The 27,215-nt window shown below is 43.6% G+C and overlaps 5 protein-coding genes across 5 annotated transcripts in view; 3 read left to right on the top strand and 2 right to left on the bottom strand.

Moving 5' to 3' along the window:
- Positions 1-19,029, top strand: part of LOC126556772 (uncharacterized) — a 51,459-nt gene extending 32,430 nt beyond the window's left edge. Inside the window, exons 2-7 of the mRNA XM_050212258.1 lie at positions 463-584; positions 15,284-15,482; positions 15,551-15,636; positions 15,713-15,842; positions 15,923-16,048; positions 16,128-19,029. Of these exons, the coding sequence (XP_050068215.1) occupies positions 463-584; positions 15,284-15,482; positions 15,551-15,636; positions 15,713-15,842; positions 15,923-16,048; positions 16,128-19,022 (3,558 nt within the window). The 3' untranslated portion in view covers positions 19,023-19,029. The remainder of the gene's footprint in view (positions 1-462; positions 585-15,283; positions 15,483-15,550; positions 15,637-15,712; positions 15,843-15,922; positions 16,049-16,127) is intronic.
- LOC126556771 (uncharacterized) overlaps positions 1-27,215 on the bottom strand; it is a 364,167-nt gene that overhangs the window by 117,065 nt on the left and 219,887 nt on the right. The gene's annotated exons all lie outside the window — the stretch shown is intronic.
- Positions 1-27,215, bottom strand: part of LOC126557752 (lysyl oxidase homolog 2B-like) — a 249,133-nt gene that overhangs the window by 107,060 nt on the left and 114,858 nt on the right. The window lies entirely within an intron of this gene.
- Positions 1-27,215, top strand: part of LOC126558142 (uncharacterized) — a 459,948-nt gene that overhangs the window by 353,580 nt on the left and 79,153 nt on the right. The gene's annotated exons all lie outside the window — the stretch shown is intronic.
- LOC126558359 (lachesin-like) overlaps positions 1-27,215 on the top strand; it is a 346,936-nt gene that overhangs the window by 280,785 nt on the left and 38,936 nt on the right. The window lies entirely within an intron of this gene.

Below are 27,215 nucleotides of genomic sequence, written 5' to 3'. Positions count from 1 at the left end.
TCTTTATGTGGCATACATCTGGACCTTTTTTCTGGTTCAGACGTTTAAATTTTTCTACGGCAGCACGCTAACAACATACAATTTATGAGACCGTTTTTGACGTCATTCAGATAACGTTAGATTGTAAAGGCTGAAAAAGTCGCTTATTATGCAGTTATGTGTTTTGCTGTTGGTTTTGCTCGGACATCCCCAAACATCTTCGCCTAGACAAATGTTATCAGCGAATGTGAAACAATTTCCTACGGACAACCTCTTGGTCACGTTGCCATAATTACCAGCTGTGGTAGTTATTATTTTACCGGGCAGAGTCTCAATCTTAAAGTGATGTACAATGACTTTGCATGTGTTGTATGCGAAACTTCTTACCAGCTGTGATGAAGTTGCTGTAGGAAAAAAAAATCCCCCTTGCCGCTAATTACTTTAATTTGTTTGTTGCTGTTCTTTGTCTACTTTTTGTTTCAGGTGACACATCGGACTACCGGTGACGTAATGGTGCTGAAGATGAATCAACGGCGTGCCAACCGGCCCAACATGTTGCGCGAGGTTCAGCTGTTGAACAAACTGTCGCATCCAAACATCCTTAGGTAAGTGATTACGGTACGAACCCCCGTACACGACGCTGGTTAGTTTTCATTCATCGATGGTCCCCTCTTCATTCATTCATTCTGAAACATTAATTTCTTACTACACCATTGCAACCGTACTCCACCTGGCAGTCTAGCCAATGTCGTCCACCGACTAGTACCCGACCGGAACTCAAGCAAACCTGTGGGAAGATATTGAACGGAAACGGGTGTGCAGTGTAATTGATTTAAAAACCCATTTCCCATTCCTTGTTCTATTGCCGGGTGGCAGAGAAGGGTCAATGCAATTCGCTCAATCTAGCCGCTTTTTCCTTCACGATCCTCGCTAGTTTTAGCTGCTAGGGTATGGCCCGACATCTTGACGATACTGACGAAGTTGTTAAGGGTACGTTCTGGCAAGGAAATGGCTAGGAATCGGTGTCTGTTTACTATGCTGGCAGGCCAGCCGGCTCGCGGAGCAACTTGTGGAAATGGATTTACGTTGATACGGGCTTCCGTTTAGAGTTTGCTCTTTTTTATTCGTCCTATTCTAGCTTCAGCTGGAAAAAAGGAGGCTTGCCCGTGCGATGTCGCGCCATGGAAGCAAACATATGGGAGAGGGTAAAAATTGCACGTTAACACGAACGCGCACAAGAAATGCATTTCCTACCCCATCGTCTAGACGGGGGTGTTCGTCTGTGTTTACAAGACTGAACCTTCATCGGTTGTCTGACGACGGTGGTTGGTGATTTGCCCATTAGCCGTTAAGGGAGGTGTACCTCGCATTCCACGGATTGTTTGGAGCACTTATGATGGAATGGAATGTCGTGATTGGCGGTGTAATGGTGTTTTCGTTGAGAATAAACCACTCTTGAGAAAATCAATATTCGTAACGAAAGTAAAACGAAAGTTTGTTTTGTGTTGTCTTGTTGCAAGCTGGCGTGATCATGACCCAAAAGCCGTGAAGTAGGCTTGTTTTAGATTTACTTAATGAAGTTGTGCTTCATAGGGGTGGCATTTTACAGCAGATTGCATGTTCTAAAATGCATGTGCATGGTACAATTTACGTTTCTTAATCTTAGGAAAAATGGGAATTTAATATTGTGCAAATGTAATATTTGTCAAACCATCTTGGGAATCAATTTTAATTCGTCTCTTCAGTTCGTATGTTCTAAAACATCTGCAACCATTCAAATGCTTCAGTGTGCTAACACTTGAGATCAATCTGGCGAATGAAACTGCTGCAACATCCCAGCACAATGCAAACGCGTTTATCCAAAAAAAGAGAAACCAAATCTCACCACATTTCAGTAGACGAACGCATTGGCTACTAACAGGCTGCGGTCTCTGAGCCGCTGCTTCTCACTATCGGGAAGATTTATTATGCATATGTTGTGTAGAGCCAATTCGTCCACACGAGCACAAAAGCGTCCATTTTCACGATGGAATGGAAAACGCAACAACGATCGCTGCACGAGTAGCACCGATTCCCTGGCATTGGAGGGCATACAAAGTTCAAGGGTCGGTGGCCCTTTACGATGCGGAAAAAAACTCCCAACGCTTGGTGATGGTGAACGCGCGAGGGATGCGAACTAACGTTTTGAGCAAGTTTTCGTTGGCTGGCTGGCAGCAAGGGAGCAGCGAAGACGATTCTCTTCTGCGTTGGCGAAGATTTTCCCCGGCGATACAAATGGATTAAGTGCAATGTGTTATGCTTGTGGTTTAATGGGTCTAAAGTTCTTTGTTTTTTTTATGAAATACTTTCATAAAGAATCTGTAATACAAACTGTACGATACTAAATACAAAAATCCATTTACCATACTATGTTTTTAAAGGGAGTGTTTGAAGAGGGAACGCTTCTGCTGTCCCTTGCGCATAAACTATTCAGACACACATTGCGAGCGTTTGCGCCGTATTGCGCTTTTTTTTAATTTTATTTCGAGCATAGCTCTGGCCTTGATAGTTCATTCTGTTATGCTCCCGCGCTCGATTCGTGAGTTTGTTGTTATTTGCGGTAATTTATTCATCTTCGTAAACCCCTAAGCCGGAAATGGCAACCGTGTGAGCAGACCACATGCACGGGGCAGAGTATGGAGCGAACGTTCCCTGATGACTCCTGTGCAGACAACAACAAAAATGGACCGTTGAACATTGTTTTATTTATTTAATTGCAATCTTTAATATGGACTGCTGGAATGAGTTTTCAGTTTCTCCACCCGCTGGAGTGTGTTTGTTTAACTGTGAAAGGTGCGAAGGGTAGAACGATGATCGCGTCTCGTTGTGCTTTTGTTTGCATGATGCTTTTTTTGCATACGGACTCTTTTTTTTCTGCGTCGATACACAAAGTACGATCGCTGAAATGGTCCGTCCAGTGGGCTGCGAAACGAAGCAGCAGCGCTGTAGTTGCTTAGTTGGACTTTTCACTTCGTTTTTATTTGTGTGTTCCCGTTGTTATATTCCTTTTTTGTGTGTTGCTTCTCCTACATACAATTGCTCCCGAATCGGTAAACATTGCCATCGATTGCAAACCGGTGGTGAGTTGCTGCTACTAGTACTACTGCCCCCTATGCTGGAGAAATTTATCTCTCTCTCCAAGAAGAAGCAAAAACCTTGTTCAGTATGCAAGCAGCAGTGTGTAGTGCCGCGTAATGAAATCAAAACAAATGAAATCATATGAAAGGTAGCGAATAAAAAAAGGTAGTAATGAAAAACCTGAAAACACCTTTATACAACATGTCCACATCGAAACGCACACACACAAGCACACAGGAACAGCCTTGGCAGTGGAGACGCCTGATGAACGGCGCGGCATCATGCGAGAGAGTTCGCGCCTGGGTGGATGCCACCACCACCCTCCACCGATCTTGAGCGGGTGCGTTGGATCACGATGGGAGGAAATTAAGAAACGAGAGTGAAAGCACACACCCCGACCATCGGCCAACGCACCATCGGGTAGTGGTGAATTCGCTTGCTGCTTCTTCTACTTGCTTCGTCCACACTAGGCTGATCGTTGTCTCCAAAGAGTTTGTTTTTTCTGCTTGGGCAATGTATGTTTTATGTCCGTTCAAGTGTTCTTCGTTTGTTTTGCCTGGTCAAGACTATCTTGTTGCAAATGCAAACATTGTTTCTATGTGTATTTGCATCACTTTCGTATTTTTATTATAGTTTTTTGTGATGATTTTATTTTACAGTGAGATTTTATTGTTCCAATACCGTTTCTAAGTTACTTCATGCACTGTAAAAAAGTTTCATAGATATGATTGAATTATAAATATTTATTTTTTTAAATTAATTTATCAGTCTCTTGTAATTGGTAGAAAAAAACCTCCATCGTCTTTTTCACAGTGCATCCTACTAATTCACGATCAGTGACAGTTTTACACACCGTCTGCACATGATCGTCGTCACGAGCGATGCAAACGTGTTGCTCCCCGGCTTTGCTGCACATGGCAGGATGCATAGAAAACGTTAAATGTTCGTTTTAACATACGCATACGGCATCGCACTGCCGTCGAGATCGAGAAAACAAAACGTGCAGCAGCGACGAGCCGGGTTGCCAAGTGCGTAAATGATCACGTTTTACATTTGGCGGGCGTGCAACGGTGCTAGTGTTGTTATTTTTGCACCGCAAGGCGTTTGTTTCACTACTGCTGCATGGGGTGGTGCACTTGATGAAGCGACCGTTGGTGCATAAATTGTGGGAGGTGAGAGAATCGCTTTTTCGCACGAGAAAAGAAACATACGCGAGAAGTGGTGGAGAAACAGAGCGCAGGACTTGCCCACTGAAACCGATGGCGGAGGTGATGCTATGCTTCGCGTTGCACTATAACTGTAAGGCAAGTAGCAGTCAATGTTGCCAGCTTGCTCGGGGTGCAGGCATTTGGCGGTGGTGGTGGTTGAGATTTTCACGGCATCAGGTCTATGAACTTGCTGAAGGTTACGGTGAACGCAAAAGGGCTCTGTTGCAGTCGGCGTGGTTTAGAACTGCAGCGGAACTCTTGCCCTTATCCACCTACACTAATGATCTGGAAGAAAGTTTCTTTTTGCTTTTTGATTTTAGTTTTGTGCTACGAAAATCTTGGTAACTTTAAACAGAAATTTAATCCTTATCAAGGGAAGTCATGCTGGTGAATGCGATACTGCTGAAATAATTTTTCATCCACGACTTTTACACACCTAAAGGGTCCCCGTATTGCGCTTCGTTACGTTGAAGGACGTCCTTCAGTCGCATTCAAAGTGTATGATTTATTCGATGTTTAAACAACAGTGAAATCATTTTTCTCCGACTGTCACCAACGACATCGAACCGCAAACGTTCGTATCAATTATTCAGCTGTTAAATCTTCACCGTTTTCGCATGTCCGAAACGAACCCAAAACGATGCACAAGATGGAATGCTTTTGTAACGACCTTTTAAATTCTGCGATCGTTCTTTTCCTTCATTTATTATTTCGTCCGCTCATTCATTTAAGCATGCAAACAAATCACATTGAATCATCATCTCGGGAAGATGGTTTACACCAGAAATATATGCGTGCTTTTCGCGCTTTTTTTGCCAGACGTTGTTGTTATTGCTTTCAGCGTTAAAATCGTATTGGATTTCGAGTCATCTCATCCCAAATGTTCATCCCAAATATAAATTTGTTGTTGCATTAACTTCTTTTCTCGCTGTCGAAAATATCGTGGGCGTCGGTTGGGAGGCTATTTTTAGCAGTACATGAACAACCTGTGCGCTATTTTCGGGAGGAGTGTACGAAGAATGTGAATAATTCGGTTAGTATTTTGTGTGTGTGTGTGTGTTTATCTGGCCGTTTTTTTTTTGCGTGAACTCTGCTCAAAGTCTCTTTGACCCTATAATTTGGCGCTGGTATCATTATGGTAATGACGTGCGCGAAGGCTATGTTTGTCATAATATGTTTGTTGGTTCAATTTGCCTAATTAGACACACCGTGCACACATGAGCCAAGACACTGTCTTATCTCAAGTGTGTTTACCGGTAAAATACGCCTGCGATGAGATCACAGACAGACAGAAAATTGTTTCTTATTGTTATGTTTTGCTCGCGCTTGTGTGCGCATATTTTCACCACCCAATAATTCATTATTTTGATCGGCTGTTAAACTTTCGCTTTTGGGCCATTTTATTGCTCACAGTTAAAACTTGTTATTTCAGTATGAATGCATAATACAACATTATTCCGCCTTCCATCCGGCTCACAAAATGGGGGTTTAAATTTGTTTACCGAATATCGAAAGATAACCCTGTGGCTGTGCCTTGTCTGATAGTAAAAACCTCGCTATCGAGAGTAAATAATTAAAAACCCTTCCAAATATTGAGGCGTACTTTCGCTTTTTTTCGTACGCTCGCGTTTGGGCTTTTTGTGCCCGGAAATGCAGGTACTGTGCATGTAGCAGCAAACGATGCAATCAACAACGAAAATATGCTGCGATGGGCATAAGATCGTCCATACTGGTCAGCAGAAGTAGTAGTAGTAGTAGTAGCAGTCGTGTCCATTGCATAATACAGATTCGAGCACAGCACAACGCGCAAAGGTATGTCGTCTTTTTGCATCTGCAACGTTTCCTTGTTGTCCATCAGCTGGTGGTGCTTTTATTTTTCCTACCCAATCATGTTGGGGCTATTGCCATGTTTGGCTGTAAAATGTGTGACCAGATTGAAGAAGCAGTTCAAAAAAAGGGAAAACATAAAGAAATTACAATCAGCCAACATTGCTGCAACCCTTGTCGGCGTCATCGTGACATCTCACGGAAGCGGATAGTGTACGGAGTCCGGAACCGGTACCTTGTTCGATCATCGCTTTGATCGTTTCCATTCGGTCTGGTGATACAAAACTATCACCGCAGCGATGTGATCCTCGTGATGTACACGGTCCGCCGGCTCTACTGTTTGCGACATAAAGTCTCGGGAATTGCTCCATTTATGTCTTTCTGTTCGATGTAGGAGAAAGAGGCAGAGAATGGAGATTTAGCATATATTGGCAACACGGTCCCGAGTTGTCGCCCCAACTGGAAATAAAACCCGAAACACTGAACACCGTTGAAAGTGAAATTTGTTTTGGGAAAGCTGGTTGATCTGTTGGTTGTTGTTGGCGTACAAAAGATATTGAAATTGAATTAAGTGAAATGTTGCGATCGTTGGTGAGTATTTTTGCGAATTCGCAACACGTTTAACGGATTTGCATTCACTCGCTGAACCTATCGATATGTTGCTTTAGAAACACATACGCGAATAGATAATGTGAAACACAAAGTTTACATCAAACATCAAGTGTAGCTTTATGGTTTTGTGCCGCTTAGAAAAACCGTTCATCTAGATTGAATACCACACCAATCGCTGAGTTGAAGTTGATCATCGCCAGTTTAATGAACTATTTTGATGCTCCTATACACTGCAAACAAAAATGGACTTTGTAGTATCCCTCGTTGACACTTGGACGTGTTTACTTGCTTTAATCGCACACTTGGGTAAATAATTTACCCCTTAGCGTAGACACTTGCCTGCGTTCCATCAGCATGCACACTCGCCCATCGTGCTCTGCTTGTTGTAGAAGTCATGGATCAAGTGTACGGCAACGGTTTTGCAACGGACGAGGTAATAACACGGCCCAATATGGGCACACGCTCAAGATCGTTCCGATCTCATGATCGACCTCAATTTGTCGTACGGTGAGATGCGGGAAGCTGAAGAAAGGTCACCGCGGAGCAGGGAGCACGCACTGTTGCAGACGTTCTGTGCTAATTGAACTCTCCGTCTCAATATCCAGTGGAGGGTGTCTCCATCAGAAGAGGTGATACATTGGAATTCTTAAAACCGTTTCGCACTTTGTTGGCGCCAGGTTTGTTGGCTTGAATGGCGATCCTCATATCTTCCAAACGGGACATTGTATCTTCCGTACCGCTTAGCTGGTATTTGGAATAAAAGCGGCTTTCGACGCTCGTAAAAACAACCCAAATAACTGGCACCATAAATGACACCCCAAGACACCAATTACGGTTGTCTAACGCACCGATCAACTTGCGGTTGAGTAGAATTTCAAACTCCAATTGACCATTAATCGATTTCGAGATCGAGAGTTAAGTTAGTCCACAGACTGTGCTGCTGCAGCTGTGCCATAAATCATTAGCTGATAGCTTTCGTCGAGAATGATGGGAAAATTACGCTCGCCAGCAATCAACATACGATCGGACCGATTGGACAATCGGGCTGAATCAGCACGATGTCCCTGAGGCATCAATGGGAGACAGTTCCTCAAACGGAACCGGTACTTTCTTGCCCATGCGACCATCTCACCAGCAGCACAACGCCCGGAGAGCTCTTCTCCGGCCACATCTAACGGTTCCTTCCGCTTTCACGAAGCCATCGGAAGGAAAGTAGGCGATCGAGTTGATTAGGCGCACTTTGTTGCGCTTTGCTCCTTGGCAAGAGATTAGGCTTGCCGAGGGTTGACAGGCGAAGCCTGCACAGCCGCCCCTTGTCACGTGCCTAATTTTCGGCCTTAACGGGTAATATTTTCTCCCCAGCGGAGAGACATTAGACATCGGCCGCAGATATGCTTGACGAGGAATGATGAGCTTTATGGTTAACTGATGCGATGGTAGCGCTGCTGTATTGCTTCAGGCGGGGCAATAATAATCGCGTTAGAAGGGAAGGAATGAAGCAGTTCCTCGACTAACGCGATTATAACATTCAATCCAGTCGTCAATGACCGAGACATTCCGCGGTTTAGTCCCTTGACGTTCGATGGAGTTCGTGCAAATCGTGATTGTGTAACGGGGGTTTTGGGTATGCGAGGCTAGTGCGATTATCGCATATTGCAGCAAGTGTTGATGTACGAACACGATTCTTACGGGTGCGCTAAAGCAAAACAACCGGTTGGCGCAACAATACATTTATCAAGAAGCTGTGCATGGATATCAAATTAAAGTACTAATTTCAAACTTCTTTCGTTTGCGAGGAAATAGCATCAATTCGCGGCAGCGTGTGTGTTTTACCTTCCAAATCTCAATCTCAATACGAAATGCACGGTTGGATGAACCGAGGCCGCGGCCACATTTGTAAGAAAATGGAGCGATAAACAAGCAGCATTTGAATAATGTGGGGAGATGAGAAAAATCTCAACTCCGCCTTAAAGGGCGCTGCCAACGAACGTCTGGTAGGGCCCGTTCAAGCGAAACGTCTCGAGATGGACTCGAACGGGGCAGAGGAAACTCGACTGGATTTCTGTGCACAATTGGGTTGGGTCGGGTTTTGTGGTGGATTAAAGGGTATTATTTAAAACAATAAAGGGTGGGATTAGTTCAGCCGGTCGGCAGTAAATGCAATTCGGCGTACCAAATCGGGACGAAGAAATAAGTGAAGCATTGCATTTATTTGCTTTCGTTGCCGGTGAAGTGAAGCTGCGTGGGGTGGAATTTTATTTTAAATATGATTGTTTGGTGGAACATTTCAAGATGTTGTTGAGATATTTTGGAGTCTTTTGAGGAATATTTGAAACCAATTTTTAAAACTTGTATACTGAATTTTCGAAAATGTGTGTTACAACCACGATATCATCCGGCTAAGTTGTCTTGAATAGGAAGCTCTGAAGAATCTTATCAACAGTATCGATCTCGGAAAAGCCAGGCCAGTTATCAAATTCTGTCCATACCGAACTCTCGTAGGTCAGCTGGCACAGACTAGTTTAAATCTCGAAGAAGAAATTTGAGAGTCACTGACAATTTACAATCGAAAACAACTTGTGCTAAAAAGCGAACATTTCTGAAAAACCTGGTCAGTTTTGCAGAAACTTATTACATTTATCTCAATTGCAGTTTTCGCATGTTCAACCTTTAATTTTCTTGACATGAAGCCTGAAAATTGTTTTCTATCACAACGTTAGAAGCTTTCATTGTCCACATGTGTTGCACTGCCCATCCAATGCCTGACCCAAGACGAATAAATTATATTTTCTTGCAGCGAATCAGGAAAATTGCCGCTTCCTGCTTACCGTTTGCCTGGGCCGCCGATGTTCGCAAGCATCATTGGATCTCGATTACATCAACCTGGGCATTATGGTTGTTCGGTTGCAGCCAGTAACCAGCCGCCATAAAGTGCAGTGATTAGGACCGGTGGCGTGTTTCGATGCGCTACTCCACCGTTTAGTACCGACGGCAGCTCCACCACAATGACACCCACTATATATCTACTTTGTTTCGTTCGATTATGTCGACTGGTTGGCTCGATTCGAACCAGGGGGTGGTGTACAGGAGGAAGTTACGCGAACCTGGCGGTGGGCTGGACTGCTGCATGATGCGGCGATGTAATCCATCGCAATACCGCATAACTTTGCCCTGCCGACTAGCCGGTCGGCTCGCCGTCGTGGCAGTGCGAGATCCAATGGCCACAATACACCATAGTCGCCCGCAACTCGATGGTGTGGAAAAGAAATGGCTCGCCGGGGCGGGAAAGATGGTCGCCGATATATATATATTGTGTTTGGGGTGAAGCGGAAAATGAAGGTGCAATGGGAAGAAAAACCGGTTGACCGCCTTCAGCGTAATCGCCAAGGAACGCACAAAGAGGAAACAAGCGCACTGTGCTGTGGTCGTCGATTGCTTGTTTTTCTGCTGGAAAATCTGCTGGGCTGCTGGGGTATCATTTCTCCGGGCAAGGTGGTACTGAGACTATGCTTTCTGAGCTGTGTTACAAAAGCAATGACAACAAACGGTCGGTTAGCTTTGCATCACTGATTAAGCTCGGTTAAAGCCACGACAAACAAAAAGAAAACAGAGACAAACTTTGTGATTTTGGGACGTCTAGCATTTCGGGACCTACTTCCGGGAGACCGTGACCAACAAACGGTACGATGACGAGCCTTCTGACCTGAATTTGTGTCATTTTCATCGCGCCATTTGCCTCGTAATGAGAGGGATTTTACGCGAAAAGCAGGCGAAAAACAAAACCAAAGAAAACACCTGATTAACATTAGCACACATTGCTCTTACATATTAGCGGTCAGGTTGTCGATGCGTCACCGGGCTCCAAAACAAGGGCAGCATCGCGTTGGTTTATTTGGTTCCTTTTTTTTCATTTACATTACTGCTTCGATTGTGTGGCTCCGTCTCGGAAAGGAAAAAAAATGTAAATATAAAAAAAAAACACTTACCGACCGACATACGCGAGCCAATGGACGATATGTCGAAATAGTTCCACCATCCCTCCCTTTTCCAACTCATATCACCCCAATCGACGGCACAGAAGAAATGCACTCTAATTATCTCATCAACACCTGCGATCGTATGATGCTGCGGTGTTGCCTACGGTGATGCGCCAAGCACAGGAGGATCGTCTGCATCGGGGTCTGCTGCTCGATCTGGGCCAATCGAAACAACTGACCGAAAATCTCTGCCACCCGGCTATGGGGCTGACCAATCGAGCGGTACAGGGGTCCGGAGAATGGGAAGAAAATATAGAAAGTCGAATGTGTCAGAGCTCTGTGTGTGTGTGTAGGCCGAAATGTACTTATTATGCTGCGCGATGTGCTAATGTAGCGTTGGTGTTGATTGCTTAATGTAGGGAATATGGTTGCCAGGAATGCCGGTATGTTGAATGGCAGCTTGTGGCCGTATGTATGCTGATGTTTGCGCTTGTTCTTCGGTATTGCTTGAGTGGGAAGCAAAGCAATTTATGCTATTTTGAGAGCAATAAGAAACTTTTGTTGTGGTAAAGTTTATTAATAAATTTAACCTCATTTAACTAAACTTGGAAATCGATCTCCTTTGATAGTCGAAATCGCAACAAACACTCTGGAGGTTCGTTTGGTAGATTGATGGTACTTCATGTCTGCTTCGACGCTTCTAGCCGGTCATCTAACAACTGATTAGAATACCTAATTGTTGGATAGTCAGTAATACGAAATAGGAAAGAACGCTCTAGGTGGGATTTCAAAAGTAAACAGGCGCTGGTGGTGAAAAAAGCGTCGTTCTATAATATATCGTTGGATTAAGCTCACATAAGCTTCTCCTTTCAATCTATAATTCTGCATGGGTATTTGATGTTTGCCATAGCTTATGAATTAACCCAAAATAGAGTTTGTTTTTGGATGAATGAACAGCTCTACCATTGATGCTCCTCTGCGTTGCAATTACTATTTATAGCTCCATTTTCCCGCGCGTTATCTCCAATTGTTTGCCTTTATTCTTCTCAAACAGCATAATTGTATCAATTATCACCATCTCGCCGTGTGTTCTTTTGTGCTTCCCACGCGATATTTTAGAACATCCAACCAAGTTGCTGCCATGCCCACACAGAACATCGGGCTCTTGAGACGAACAGAAAACACGTGTGTACAAGCACTTCTGTGCAGAAGCGGCTTGGAGCGATCGGCAAACGATTCGAAGTGTGCGGCTCTCGAACACAGGCTCTTGAGGCACGTTTCACTAGAGGGCGCACTTGTAGCTGTACCTACGCCAATTACCAAACTTTGCCGAGTTTAGATTGATTCCTTGCTTTGGCGTGAAGCGGTGGAAACTAGAGAATTGTGTTAATTGCCACTACTGCACTACCTAGATTTTGGCTAGAATTGAGCGTAGCTTAGCATAGCCGATGGATCACTCTCCTGTTTTTTTTTTTTTTGTTGTCCGAATGCGGAAGAATACCGTACGAAGCGCGCACGTTGTTAAAGGTGAGCTAAAGTGGTAAGAAGGCAACACTTGTCGGTAAGCTTCAGAGACATGCTAATCGTACGCCCGCGGCGATCTTCATGGGATGGGAAGAGGATGGGTGATACCGGGTGTAAGTACTTGTTGTTGTGGGTACGGAAAACAAACTATTGGAAAAATGAATTCGTAAATAGCTATCTTTTTGCTCGAGCCGTTTTTGAACTGCTCAGCTCATCTAAAATTCTAATTTTGGGAATGAAGGAAAAGCTGGTATGAAACCGCCGTACCGCATTATCATTAAGATTTCCCGCTTTTCTACAAACAAAAGCGAAAGCTGCGAAATGTCTCCACAACCCGTTCGGTTAGCACAATTTTGCCACCGGCAGCAGCTGTGAATCATGTCACGAAGTCACGAACATGACCAGTTTTCCAAACCGACCCCGCAGCACTGCCGAATAGCGGGTGCGGAAAAAAGGCTACCCGTCCTGGTGTGTGGCGCACTGAGATGATGCGGAAAATAAAACCAGTTCCCCTGGGCCGGTGTACTCTTGCAACGGACAAAAAGGCTGCCGTTCGTTTTCCGGGGTTGTTCCGGATTGTGTCTGTGTGCTGGAAGTGTTCACAGACGATCAGGAAGTAGCAGATGGTATATTGATATGGACAACAGCATCAGGTATGTTTTGAATCTGAGCCTCTAAATGCGGCCCTTGCGTGGAGAACACCTCATATTTGGAATTGCGGAAACGATGTGACGTGTTTACTCAATCACAGTATCAGATGTGTGGTACCGGCTTGCAAAACAAGTTATTACAGATGTTCCACGGTTATTAAGTGTGAAGAGAGTGCTACTGACCTGCTGCAATGGATAAACTTGTTGGTGAATATGACTGTAATTTCTTGATTGATGTATGGAGTACTTTATGCATTTTGACTACAGTGACAAGATCAGAAAAGAGCTGATGGTCTGTAAGATATTCAGACCATATTCCTCTTCTGACAGCTGATCCTATGAATAACAAAATTACCGTGTTGATCTCTCGCATGAACACTATCCTCACTGTAACTTGCATTATGTATCGCTAGGTCCGATCTGTGGCCGATGTCAGACTGGCGCCATATTTCATCTCGTCATGCGATGTTTCCCTTGACCCAGATGAGGGGAGGTACCATATTTGGGATGTTTCTTTTTTGGAGTAAATTTTGCCTGTGCCTACAAGGGCTTCCGAAACGATGGGAGCACAGTGCCACTGTCCACGGTAGGTTCAACGACAACAAATCCGGTCATGATGAGTGGAATGTGTTAAAATGTGTACTGCTTATACACGACGCTAAGCTAACTCGTTGCCGTCGCTAGTGATGGAAATTGGTTGAGATCAGTCTTTTCCTCCCCTAAACTCTGGGCTGACCTTCGGCATCACGAGCGTCACGACGAAGCGAACAACGCGCAGTGTAACGCATTTTAAAATCCATCTTGCCGAGGAATGTTGGTTGGCGGCATAAGACGAACAGATGATATTTTAGACGCTTTGCCTTGCCAACGTCGATGTCGAGGTGTGACTTCCGGGCACATAAATAGACCGGATGAGTGTTGCTTTTGCCTGAGAAAACTTGCTGAGATACTTCCTATCGGGTGAAGGAAGACGGGACCGTGTGCCTGCTCCATTGTTTCCGAATGATGCAGCATCGCGAGCGAAAGTCGGAAGCAACTGGTATCGGACTATTGTTATGAAGCGCAGGAGGAGGAGAAGGGCATTTAGCCGGGAAAACGATGATCGACGGACGTTCGTTGACCGGGCGGTCAAGTTGAAATTGCGGTTTCTTTCCAACGCAAACCGGGAATTGTACAAGATTCGCACGGAGGTCAGAAGGAATCCGTTAAGTAACACAGATTCTTGGGATTTCCCAGCACGGGTAAATTAGATCGGTCAGGACAGATCGCCTAAACGGTTTCGGTGTAAAGCAGCGTTGAGATGTTTTACTACAGGCCTGATTTCGTGATTGTAAATACAAATTATTACTCCTAAAATAGCAAATAGCTTAAACAAAGGGTTTTCATGGCGCAACAGCTCTCTCTCGCTTAGTATGGTGTACGACAAGTTCGCGATCTTCTGCTGTAATACAATATTATATAAATGCATTAATCCGCTTCAATACTTAAAGTAGACATAATGGTTATTATGCGAATGGTAAACTATTGTAAAATCAAATCGAATGGACAAAAACCTATAACCAATAAAAAAAAACCAACGCGATTGCTTAAACATTAGTGCACGTTGCTTTCTTCTCTCTTTACCGTCATTAAAACAATTTCACATTTTCACAGATTACCTCTGTTTGTGTCTGTATTTTTTGTTTTTCTTTCTTCCAAAACGACACCTTGATTAATGAAGTCAACAAACGACTCAGACAGGCGCTTATGCAATTGCAATTGATCAAATCTACCAAAAGACTGGGGACGAATCAGATGTGCCCAGAAGGGATCGTGAGTGCTGCTGTCAAGGAAAATTCGCTTCATGTGTGCCGAAAATGATTGGACATACCATTTTTCTCTTCCCCGGTATGTCGTAAGTGGTTCGAGACACATTACCATCATTAATTAAGGCGAACTTCAGAAGGAAGAAAAACATACAGATCACGCCAACCGGGCCACTTTTAAATTATTACTGCACTCTCAGTTCCGCTTCCGATCCCGGCCACTTTCTTTGCGCTGGTAATCATGCGTTGTAAAATGATCACATTCAATGGTTTAGGTACGATCAACCGTTAAGTCGTTGAGTAAATAATCAATAATGCAACACTTTCTGCTTATGTATTACATGTAGCCAATGAATTGGACACAATGCGTTTAGTAAATCAGGAAATCGGTTTTTGTTACGATAGAGGGGGCTATGATTGATTGCAAAGAGTAGTATTAGAACATTTCCGACACATGTATTTCGACGGGCTTTTCTTGGCTGGCGAGATGGTTGCGTGGGAATTGCATCACAAAATCCATCCACAAGTCGTTATAGATCCAGTTTCTAACCAGACAGTTTTCTTTTTTTTCTACTCGCCGACAGGTTTATGGGCGTCTGCGTGCAGGAAGGACAGCTACACGCCCTCACCGAGTACATCGAGGAAGGTTCACTGGAGCAGCTGATTGCGAACAAAGCACAGTACCTTCCGGCCCTTTGGAAGATAAGAATCGCATTGGGTATTGCTCGAGGAATGCAGTACGTACACGATGTCGGTATCTTCCATCGCGATCTTACGAGCAAGGTATGTAAAGTCGCTATCCATTATCGGCTATAGATTTATAGTTTAATTTCTATATCAATACTTTCCAGAACGTGCTTGTTAAACGGTTACCGGATGGTATGTTCGATGCAGTAGTCGGAGATTTTGGGCTAGCAGCCAACATCCCCCGAAAGTGGTTAGTATAACAAAGGACTCTCCAACACGAATGCACTTAGTAACGTTACGAATTTCCAAATATTCTTTTTTTTTAGTGGTAAACCTCGCCTTGATACTGTTGGCTCACCGTACTGGATGAGTCCGGAGTGTCTGAAAGGACAGTGGTACGATCAAACCAGTGATGTATTCTCCTTCGGAATAATATTATGTGAATTAATAGCTCGGGTAAATAATGTTAAATATCCTCGTATGAATAGTGAGACTGTATTCCACTAACACTTTATGTTGATTTTTCTCCCACACAGATTGAGGCAGATCCGGACATTATGCCCAGAACTGATACGTTCGGTTTGGACTACATTGCTTTTGCCGATGTGTGCCCAAACGACACACCACCGGCGTTTTTAAGACTGGCCTTCTATTGTTGTACTGTAAGTAAATATGTCCCTTCAAATGGTTGGGTCCCTTTGTCTAACTTATCTTTTTTAATGTACCTTTTCCCTTTTTCAGTATGATCCAAAGAGTCGACCAACGTTCACGGAGTGTGTGAAAAAGTGTACCTTGCTGTCGGATGTATGTGAGGATAGCTACAACCATCTACAGCAACAGCAACAAGCACACTATCGTATGAACCTAGCTAACGGAAGTGCGATCTCGAACGGTGTTGGCGTGAACGGGCTGAACGGTTCCACCAGCAGCAGCTCCGAACCGGTACCAGCAGTGTGTGAAAACGCTTCCTCTACGGGTAGCAGCGGCAGCAACACATCAACACCGTCCGGTAGTGGGGAATACTCACAAAACCCACTTCACCACCGGCGCTCGCTGTCGGAAAATGTGATCGTATTTCCACCGCACACGACGCCTAGTGATAAGGCACGTTATCACATGTACCAGCGGGGCAACTCGGTAGTTCGGCCGGCCGAACCAGCAATCCCGGAATCGCCCACCTATTCGAACCAAACGCTCCGAAAGGTTGCGGAAACGATGCTGCTCAAGGACTCGCAGTACAAGCCGCGCGCCAAAACGGAACAAGGCAGCGGAACGAAGGCAAACCCGTTCAGTGCGCTATCGCAGCTGAAGGGTGTGAAAAAGATTCTCGGACCGAAACCAGCCGTAACGACGTACAGTTCGGGTGATTTGTTTAGCTCCTGCTTCGAAATATCAGCTCCCTACTTCCGGGCATGGAATTCGGTGCAAAATCAAATTGTGCGGAATGCGCGCGACGGTAGAAGCTGTACTGGGTTGGCAAGCGCTAGTGGTTCAAATTCTGGCGGTAGCAATGCCGAGGGCCAGCCGAAGAGTTTACCGAACTCACCCACCTCACCACGCAAAGAGTATGGAGAGGAAGATGAAGATCCGAGCGGTGCGTTAGCGAACGAATACCGGAAAGTGTCGCTCGGAAACGTGCGAAAGTATCGGGCCAGCTTCACCGAACTCTCTAGTCATCCACTGTACAAGAGTGGTCAAATCGAGACTGAAGTAACGAGTGGCGGCACGGTGTCGAACGCGTTAAAGGTGTCCAGTGCGGCGAAAGCAACTACGACCACCACAACCTCCAGTACGAGTGCTGCGGCATCAGCAAACACAGTCAATTTAGCTACGGCAAAGAAGATGTCCAACGGTAGTGTGAAACCTATAATGCCTTCCATCGTGTCAGAGGATCCGGCTGACGAGGAACTGGAGCTGAATGAAGAGGAGTCAAAGCAGGGAGCTAAACATGTGAAACTTCCCAGCTGTACTGCGAGCAATCTGGTTCATTTGTGTGGCAGCAATAATGGCGACAGTGGCACGGAAGAAGGTCAGGATGGTGCAAGCTGCGATGGAGAATCGACCCAGCTGGATGATGAGGAGGAAGAAGAGGTTGTAGTGATCAGGCAGAAGAGTGAAGGGGAGCAAAGGACTGTAGAGGATAGACTACTAAATGCTGCATCTGATGCATCCATTATTGGTGAACCGAGTGCGATTGGTGTCGGTGGCAAGGAAACGTGTCCCGAAGGAGAAGGAGTGTTTGAGGCACCACGTATTCTCACCCGACGGGGGTCAACTGAGAGTGGATTCTTTTCATGTCTAAATGAGGATTTTGGCACGTACAAATCTTCTCCCTGCTGCTGTTTGGAACAGATTGCGCACTTTGAATCGACTGATCGGTTATCCATGTGTCGGTGCATATACGCTGGAGCAACAACGCTTGCTAGCGGAGGTCCTGGAACAGCATCGAGTGGAACCCCTGCCGATGGTTTGACCGGTCTGATGTCTAATCAAACGCTGAACGATAGTTCTAGTATATTGTTCTTTGATGACAGCTCGACCACGGTCAGTTCGCTGCGAAGTATGGATGATTTGGAGCTGTCGGATTCAATTCGCAAGCGTTTTAACCATCACCACCATCTACACCATCTCCATCCCGCACATCATCAGCTGCACGGTCGACATCATCACGTGCTGAGTAATGTAGACATCGATGCACGCTCGATCGACATGGGTCTGATCAATCGATTAGCGCTCGATTCGGAAATAAGCAGCATGATCCAGAAGAACCAGTTCGCCAATCAGCTGTTGTACTGCAAAAATCGTTCGTCATCGATTTTCACCGACAGCTCGGACGATATCAGCAGTCTGGCCGGTTCGGATTCGTTGCTGTGGGATGACCGGCACTGTACCAACATGCCCAACACACGCTCAGCACAGATCGCCAAGATTGTCGAATACTTCGAGCGCAAGGGCCAAACATTCAAACCATTCACTGTACCTGATACGCTTCAGCTGGGTGCGTCCGCCTCCGGGAGCCATTGCGGTGGTCCGGGTAGTTCGGTACACCTGCAACATCATCATCATCACCATCATCATTATCATCGTCCTCCTAGTGCGGCCTATTCGACGGGAACGACTGCATCGCCGTGTATTGCGATGAGCGGCGGCACGGTCACGAATAGTGCCAATGCAACAACACAAAACACAACACTAGCAACACCAAATGGAACAGCAGTCAACGATAATGGAAGAACGCATGCTTCCAGTACTGCTGCTGCGGCAGCCAACAACGCAAAGCTATCACAGGCCGAACTGAAGCAACGCTTCGAGTATGAAGCGTTCTGTTTGGAGTTAGAACGCAAGCAGCAAGCTTCGGGAGCCGTTACAAACGGTCCCCAAATACGCTTAAACAACATCTGCGAAGGAAACGTTCGGTCGAAGTTGCAACTGTTCGATAAGCTAAAGCAACAGAGTGCCGCAGCTACGACAGCCGCGGCAACGGCGAACGGTATCCCACAGGCAACTAGCAGCAGCATCATCTGCAATGGTAGTGTTAGCAATAACGGTAGTAGTAATTGCACCGTTTCTGGTACGAACCCCACTAGCAGCAGCAACAGCATCAGCATGAACGGGTTAACCATAATAGATAAGTAGGGAAAAGAGGGTTATGATACAATCATGTCTTTGCGTCAATCGTTGGCATCAAGCAAAGTCCTTTATCATGGCTCATCATTACGAGCAGGAGACAGGAAGCTAAAAAACTCTAAAAAAATATGCTATCACGGATAGCGAAAGTAGTAACATTAAACTACCTTCCCGCGTAACTACATCTCCGTGTTTTTTTAATGACGGTTAGTTAATGTGTTGTTATATGTTGCTCCGTCCTAACCGTCAGTGAACGACGTAATTAGAATACAAACAAATCGAAATGCAAACCAATGCGCCAAAACAATTCTAACCTAGAACCTGATTGGATGTGTCAAACAAAACCAACCACAGTACAGTTGAAGGGCAGAGTAGTGAGCCGAATAGTATAAATATATATTTCAATTCTTTGCACCCTAGGCCAGCGAGCAGTCATTTCTTGCGGGGCGCGTGTTAGAAAATTAGGAGCAATAGTTAATAGCCAAAGTCCATACTCTGGATAGTCCTGGAAGTCACAATTTGACGCTGTAGTCGTTATTGTCGTCGGTGCAAATACGATCCAACAGTGTCTAGTGGAAATGGGGCGCCCTAAAACAACTACAAAAACACACACACACACACACACACACACACACACACACACAGAAAGATAATTCTAAAAACAAAAGCAAAGCGCCCTTAAGAAAGAGTGTACAGATCTTCGAGTTCCAATGATTTGAATGAACTAACTACATTTTTGCCAAATAATGCTTTAGAAAGAAATTTAATCTCCTAAAGAAATATAAACACAGTCATTCATACACACAGTCAGAAAACAATCCGTTAACGAAACAGCGAAACATTGGGGCAACTATTAAGCTCGATGCGTAAGAATGTAAGACGTGCCTCCGATCTAACCACCAATCTTCTGGTACAAAGGGGTGCGCGCTGTCTGAAAGTCTGATAAAAGAGTGCAGCAAGGAAGAGTGAATCAATTTGTAAACTTTTTGACGTCCATTTTTAAAAAAAGCAATTAATCATTACTATAATACAGAGAGAGAAAGGGTTCTCCCTTTCTCTCTCTGTGAGAGAATAAAGGAGTAAAAAACATGCAAAGAACTAACCAGAAAAAAGACCTAGAATTCAATATGATGGGAGATAAAAGAAGTAAAAGAACCGCGTACAAGATCGATCCATCCATGGGTGAGATTGTAAGGGGTTCTGGTTTGTGTTTTTTTTTTTTTTCATTTGTGTTTCTTTGTCTCCTGCCAAAAAAGGACTGAATGATATAGAATGTAGCAAACACAGCTGTGCACAGAAGAAATAATGCCAAAAAAATGCGATCTACACACAATTACCACGGCACGCAAAAAAAAGGGGCCCGCGTCTGTTTACTCCAGTTTTCTCGTTTACTAACTCTACAAACGCATACACACAAATCCACAGATAGACTACGGCCTATGTTAAGCCAGAGTTCTCCTAGGTCTTCCTTAGCCCGGATGTGTAGGTGCAGCTTAATGGTGATTTTACATTTTCACCACAGCGGACATTTCTTTTACGTTAAGAGAGTCGTCGTCAGAGACATACAGACATACATATACACACTTCAGGAAGTATTTTTTAAACCTTATAGTCCGCCAAACTAATCCATACTAGCTACCTCCTAGCAGCTGCTAGTTTCTTTTCCAGTTCTTTGAGCGAATCCTACGCCAACCTGTGTACAGTGTATTATCAGCAAGTACAAAACAAGCGTTCATTTGTCAGGCAGCAATCTAAGCGCATTGTTTTAAACATATGAACACTTGCTTTATATCCTGGAATGCACTGTTTTACGCTGTCGTACAAGTATTCTTATATTGTCTTTTTTTCTTTGTTTCCTTTATACCAACTAGTAAAGATGGGCATGTTTGCAATATACTGATTTAGTAGCTACTCATATATTAGCTGGATAGAGATTAGCCTTCTGTTACTATTCTTAAGTTAGGGTTCAATTAGTTCGGCGAGTAAATAGTTTCGTAATTAGTGTATTTGAATTAGAAGCGTCGCATATGCTTTAGCGAAGCGCTAAGGGGGGAATTATGCTTGTGTAACCGGTGGAATATTGTGTGGCCGGTTCCGGCATGAGATTATTTATTACTATGTTCTTCTATCATCTCTAGTATACCTTTTTGCCACTACAAGTGATTATTACACAGCTACGTTGCTTTTTAAGGTGCGAATGTGCACACTTCTTGTTTATAACAATAGCACAGCTACACACATAGTAGGATCCAATTACATTATGTTCCCTTAGTGCCCTTTTAGTGCGTTTGGATGCTAGGGTTGTTTTTTTTTCTGTGCTGTAAATAGATTATTTAGAAAGGTGTGCGAATCCGGATTCGGAACGTACTAATTTTAAATCACACACAAAACCACAGACCTATTAGTTTACAATCATCAGGAACATCAGCAAGTATTACTAAACTATATGTATGTACGTATGTATATGTTTATCACTGCAACGTTTCATTCACGGACGCGCAGGCAAGTTTCTCGTTTATTGGCGGAAAAGTTTAAAACTCCACCACCACTACAACAACTACTACTACTACTACCACTTTGCATTGGTTCGTAATCAATCGACGCGCTGTTTCATGCGGTCGGGATTAAAATTTGATCCATCCAAGCCGTACAACCGTACATAAGTGTATATTCATCTCTATTATAGAATCCGGTGTCACACACCGTAGTACAACAAGCTGTTCGTTTATATATCAAGAGCAAACTGTTATTTGACGTTCTTAGGTACACACACTCACCCTTACCACAGCGCAGGTTTAACACTAGTGAATGTAAAATAAAAATTATTACAAAAATAAACTGTTTTCTTCTTCTACCTGTAAGGTGGTCTCATTGTATGCAGGGAAAAGTGAGGCAAGTAAATGCAAAATTTCATCATATACACACAATTGTTGCAACAAAACAAAACAACAACAAAAAAAAAACGGAAAGAAAGGAACATACATTTCTTGCCACCCCCATAATACGGTTCCAAAATGTATCGCTTGTATATACAGAAATATACAAACCTATAAAGTTATTATATATTTGAACCGTAATTATTATTGTATCATTGAAATGGCAGAAAAACCTGAACCGTACAGAGTTCGTGCAGACAATGAACACGGGCTAACAGTGCGCTAACAAATCAAACGAAATAGGAAAAGGAAAACAATCCGTGCAGAAATAAAAGTGTATTGTAACTTTGGGTAATGATAAGAGGGGAATCCATGCATGAGTTGTAACACTGTGTCAAATGGATGAGAAATGGAACAAAAATGTTAATAAACATTAGTGAAAAACATGTGTAATCTTTCTTTTCGTGTTTTTATTGTGGTTTTATCAAGATGTATCCTTTTGCAGTTTAATTTTATTTTGATTTGTTCAAAAGATTCGGTGATTTCTTGGGATAAAGTACGCGAAACAATGACCTACTAGTGTGGTGTGGTTATGGAATGGAAAGATAGAGGTTAATCTTGAATGAAGTTGGTACCTTTATTGTTTCTATTTCCACAAATAACGTTCAGCATTCGGTGTTCATTCCATCAATAAAATATGTAGTCATGTAGATGTAGTCATTAATTGTGATAGTAATACATTTTTAGCTTGTTTCAGCCTTAAGTGGCGCATCCTGCGTACATGCGATTTTGGGAGACTTCATTAGTAACATAGAAGACGAACCTGTTCCTTGATCGAAAAAGCATTCAGCGTACCAATCGTACCAATACAATGTTGTCTCTTTTTGTGCGTATAAGGTGCCAAAATTCCATGTCAATGGTAAAGATATTATAGTCATACGAAATACTATAAAATACCTGAGCTGTCATCGACATCGGTTTTCGCGTAAACGTTAAACTCCACGCCAGGGGCGGATCTTCCTACTAGCGGACTGAACGGCCCCATGGATTCCTCGGCTCGAAGCTCGGACTGCGAGCTGAAGCCCAAAAGGAATCATTTAAGTGGCCTCGTATAAAATGGTTCCGATGACACTTATGTTAAAGATTTATTACCATCACTATAAATAACTACATTTTATTTTTAAGATTTTGTGTTAAAACTCCTACTCGAGTTGAGAGCTCCTCACACCCCCTCCCGTCACGGAATGTAGAAAGGGCCTCCCAAGCTCATTTACCGCCTCAAGCTCTATCCCGTGCAGAAAATTCGTATGCTTAGGAAAGTTTTTTCGTATGCAGTTTTTGACAGTCCCTAGGTTAAGAAAATCCCCTTAAGTCCCCCTCCGGTATTCAGAAGGGCTAAATCCGCCTCTGCTCCACATCCTAGTTCAATATGATTTTTTCTATTTCTATTCATTCCATCAATAAAATATAACGTAGCTACTTCTCCTGAAAATGTACATAGCAGCAAAGACAGAGGTTTTCTTCAAAATCTAGAAGCATACCTTTGCAATCGAGGCAATGCTAACGTTACACCACGCGTTGGACGTTACTGTGTCATGGCTAATGCGTTATTCCCGTCACGGTTCGAGCAGCTCGAAGTACTCCGAGGAGCTTGAGTTTGAAATTCGAGCAATTTAAGTTTATGTTTTATGAATTAGTGTTTTATGATTATTATTTCAGCAATAAGTAGTAAGTTATTGTCAAAAGTATTTAGAAAAACTAAAATATGTTTTCCTGCAATGCTCACGAACGCCATGTTCGACACCCTTGCCGATGGGGTAGAGTACATGTAAACAAAACCTCCCCTTCGTCTGCTTGACTTCATGTTGCTCGAGCAGCAACAGCAGCAGCAACAGCATACCGCCACGGCCAAGGAGAAGGAGAAATGGATCAACAGAATAGAAAGTTTCGACGCACGGGTTCGCGCCATTCGCTGTTGAACCGCCGTCCGGTGCGGTCGTAAATTGATCCACAAAGCAGTGCTTGCACACAGTGTTTCGTGTGCGTGTGTTTGTGTATATGTGTATGTGTGTGGAAATAAGAAAAAATCCACAAAAAAGAAGGCTAAATTAAGTGTCCCCAAAAGCGCACGATGATCTTATAGCATTAAAAGGATAAATAACAGTTCGCAGTGTGCTACAGGTGAAAACGGCTTACCACACCGGAGGGGAAAACGGAGAGATAGTTGTAGTTAGTTCGGTGAAATTCCTCTGTGCGTGTGCGAACCGCCTGTCACAGAAATTGTTGGTGTGTGAGAAAGTGTATGTGTGTGCGCTTGCGTGTCCCTTTTTCCCTTCTGTGAAGCGAGGATTGGTGACAGAGCTTACGCGTACGGAACGGCAGTGAAGTGGGTCACGAAGTCACGTTGGGAGAAAAAGCGTGAAAAGGATACGGCCTTTCATGGCTCAATGTGTGGCCAAACCGGTGGCCTAAGTGTACAGTTATGAAGGTTTGAGGTGTCCAAAACACGACGACATTTGCATTCTTTCGATCGGTACAAGTGAAGAAACGCAGCGCATCAGCAACACCACCAGGAGTAAATAATTCTTGGCTACTTAGCCGTGCTCCATCAGCCATCACACGCACGTAGAGGTAGGTATTTTTTGGGTGGACCGAGGACAGTCGTTTGGAGTGTCACACAGCTCGCAAAGGTTGGAAAGCGGGATCACACAACTGCTTGCACGGCTGGTTGCGAATGTAGGTTAAAACCGAAATTCGTCCAGCCGGCCGTATGTGTGCCCGTGCCCTCGGTGCGATCGTATAACGTCGATCCTCTTACGGTGACCGAATCGCTGCGGTTCGTTGCGTACTGTTGTTGGTCACTTTCTCGGTCACCGGGTGAGCACCTGTGAGCGCATGTGTGTGTGTGTGTTAAAGAGGCTGAGTACACTTCGGTCCGGCAATAGCTAAAGCGATGGCACTTTCTCCACCATTCCAATCGTATGAATAATAGCACGCGAATATATGCACGTGGATGGCCGGTGCCATTTCGATATCCTGGAACGCGCGTCATGCTGAACAGCGCGAAACTCTTGCCAATGGTTCCGCAGGATGCCGATTACATAAATTGGAACTACCCCAGCGGATCTGCATTTGGGGCTGTTTTCCCGCGTTGTGAGTCATCGACATGATCGTAGATCAGGTGTACGAATTTCCACCATGCAACCCGTTGACGGTTTGCCAAGCCAAGCGTAAGCCGGACACGGATATGTTTTTGTAACGGATATGCGTCACGGTCCGATCGATGTGCAGAAATCAGGCAGGCTGGCTGGTTAGGGGTGGTCGCGCCAAATGTGGGTCACACCACTCGGCACTAGCCGATCGTCGAAACGGGTTTGGCACAGGCACCTTCGTCGGTATGCCTGGTGCTTATCGCACCTGTGTACGCGATATATTTTGATAATGAAACTCTCCGCATAATCTGCATATCCCGCACATCCATTCCCTGCTCCCGATCGGAACATTTTTTGACCAAACACGATGTGATCGTGGGTAGATTTAATTATGACGCATTAAAAGGCTAGAGGCAGTGGAGGTTTGCGTTACTGGGCGGTAGCTATTGCAAACGCAGACGTAATGTGCACCTTTGGGGGGATGGTTTCGTGGTTCCAGAAAGCTGGATACCGATGGAAAGTCACTCATACACACATCTTCCACCACCGAGTGATTAATGCCGTATCTTGTAGCATGATGAATAGCGGCGGCAGTGGCAGTCTTTACACAAACTGCCGGTATCTACCGGGAACGGTACATTTTGATGTGTGATTATGAACCTTATTTGTTAGTCTAAATCGAGGGAGTTATTTTGGAAGCAAGAGGATATAGTATCAACGTGTGTGATGGAAAAGGTAGCACGTGTGTGTGTGTGGGTTATGTGGGACAAATTGGGAATGATAAGAAGGGAAATTTGCTTTTGAAAAATGGTTGGTACCCGAAAGCATTTCATTAAAGATTATCATAACACATCTACCACACGTCTGTTAACAGTTTTTATTGCTTAGTAAAAGGCACAGCTATATTCGACAATGAAAAGATTGTTTAGAGACATTAAATTTTTTCCTTTGTTAGTATTTACTTGAACTGGAAATTATTTTATTTATTTTGAACGACGATAAAATTTTTAAATTACTCCAGATATTGATGATGAACATAACAAACATTCAAAAGCAGAGAGGATATCATTTATATGTGATAAGAATTTTAGTTTATACCTTGAAGCAGATTCATCTATTGATCTTTAGAACACAAAAATAACATTTCATTTTTAATTATTGATTTCCGTAAATAATTGTTTACATAAAAAACGATTTTATACTGCAAAAACTCCTGTTTAATATTATCATCAGTTAGTTGAACATATTTTCAATAATATAAGTGATAAATCTGACAAGAAAGAAGATTTTTTTATAATCAGTATTATGCTCAAGCCAACTCTATGCTTTATACATAAAAAAGATTTTTGTACAATTTGTCATGAACATTGAAAAAAAAAGTATTTATTCAAGTTATGAATTTGTGATCTAAAACTTATTTTACATATTTTTTTCAAACGACAAACGCCTCTAACAAATCAGATCCTAACGCCTCTAACTTTTTTCCAAACTGAACTTGTTCTAACAATTATTGAACTCATTTAGAACATCTTACTGATGAATCGGTTGCACAATCTAAGAAATATCGGTTTTTCATATGGTGTAAGCCCATCCCTCCTAATGTAGAATTGACTATCATGCTAAGAAACAAAAATCAAATCAAGGAAGCCAGAAATGGAATGAAAATATATTTTAAAGTTGTATTCTTCTTCTTGTCTTAACGACCTACCAGGTCACGATGGTCATTTGAACCACGACCCGGCGTCGCTTTCATCAGTACTCATAGACAAAAAGCTCTCAAAATGTTAGTACCAAAGAAACAAATTAAAAACGACCAAAATCTTGACCCTTCTCGAGTGTTAAGAAACATTAGAAAAAAGATTTTTTTCTCCAAAAACGTACCCTGTACGCATCCGATATACGAGTTATTTTTATAAATTAAATAAAAAGAAAACAACTCCCCACAAACTATCACTTATTCCGACCCGGATCGGACCAATATCCGGAAATAGTTCGGACGGCATATTTTTAAAATCTCCGTGCGTCACTGATCTTGCAATGCAAAAGAAAGTGTACACGAGAGGCAAATAAGAAAACAAAAAAGACCAATCCACTATAGTTTAGTGACTTTCACCGGAAGAACAATGATACGGGAGACAAAAATAAATGACATCATCGAAGGTACATCGGAGCTA

The sequence above is a fragment of the Anopheles maculipalpis genome, chromosome 2RL (genome assembly GCF_943734695.1).
Source record: "Anopheles maculipalpis chromosome 2RL, idAnoMacuDA_375_x, whole genome shotgun sequence".
Taxonomy (NCBI): Eukaryota; Metazoa; Arthropoda; class Insecta; order Diptera; family Culicidae; genus Anopheles; species Anopheles maculipalpis.
Note: the sequence above shows the minus strand (reverse complement) of the source record. Positions and strands in the feature narration are given on the sequence as shown.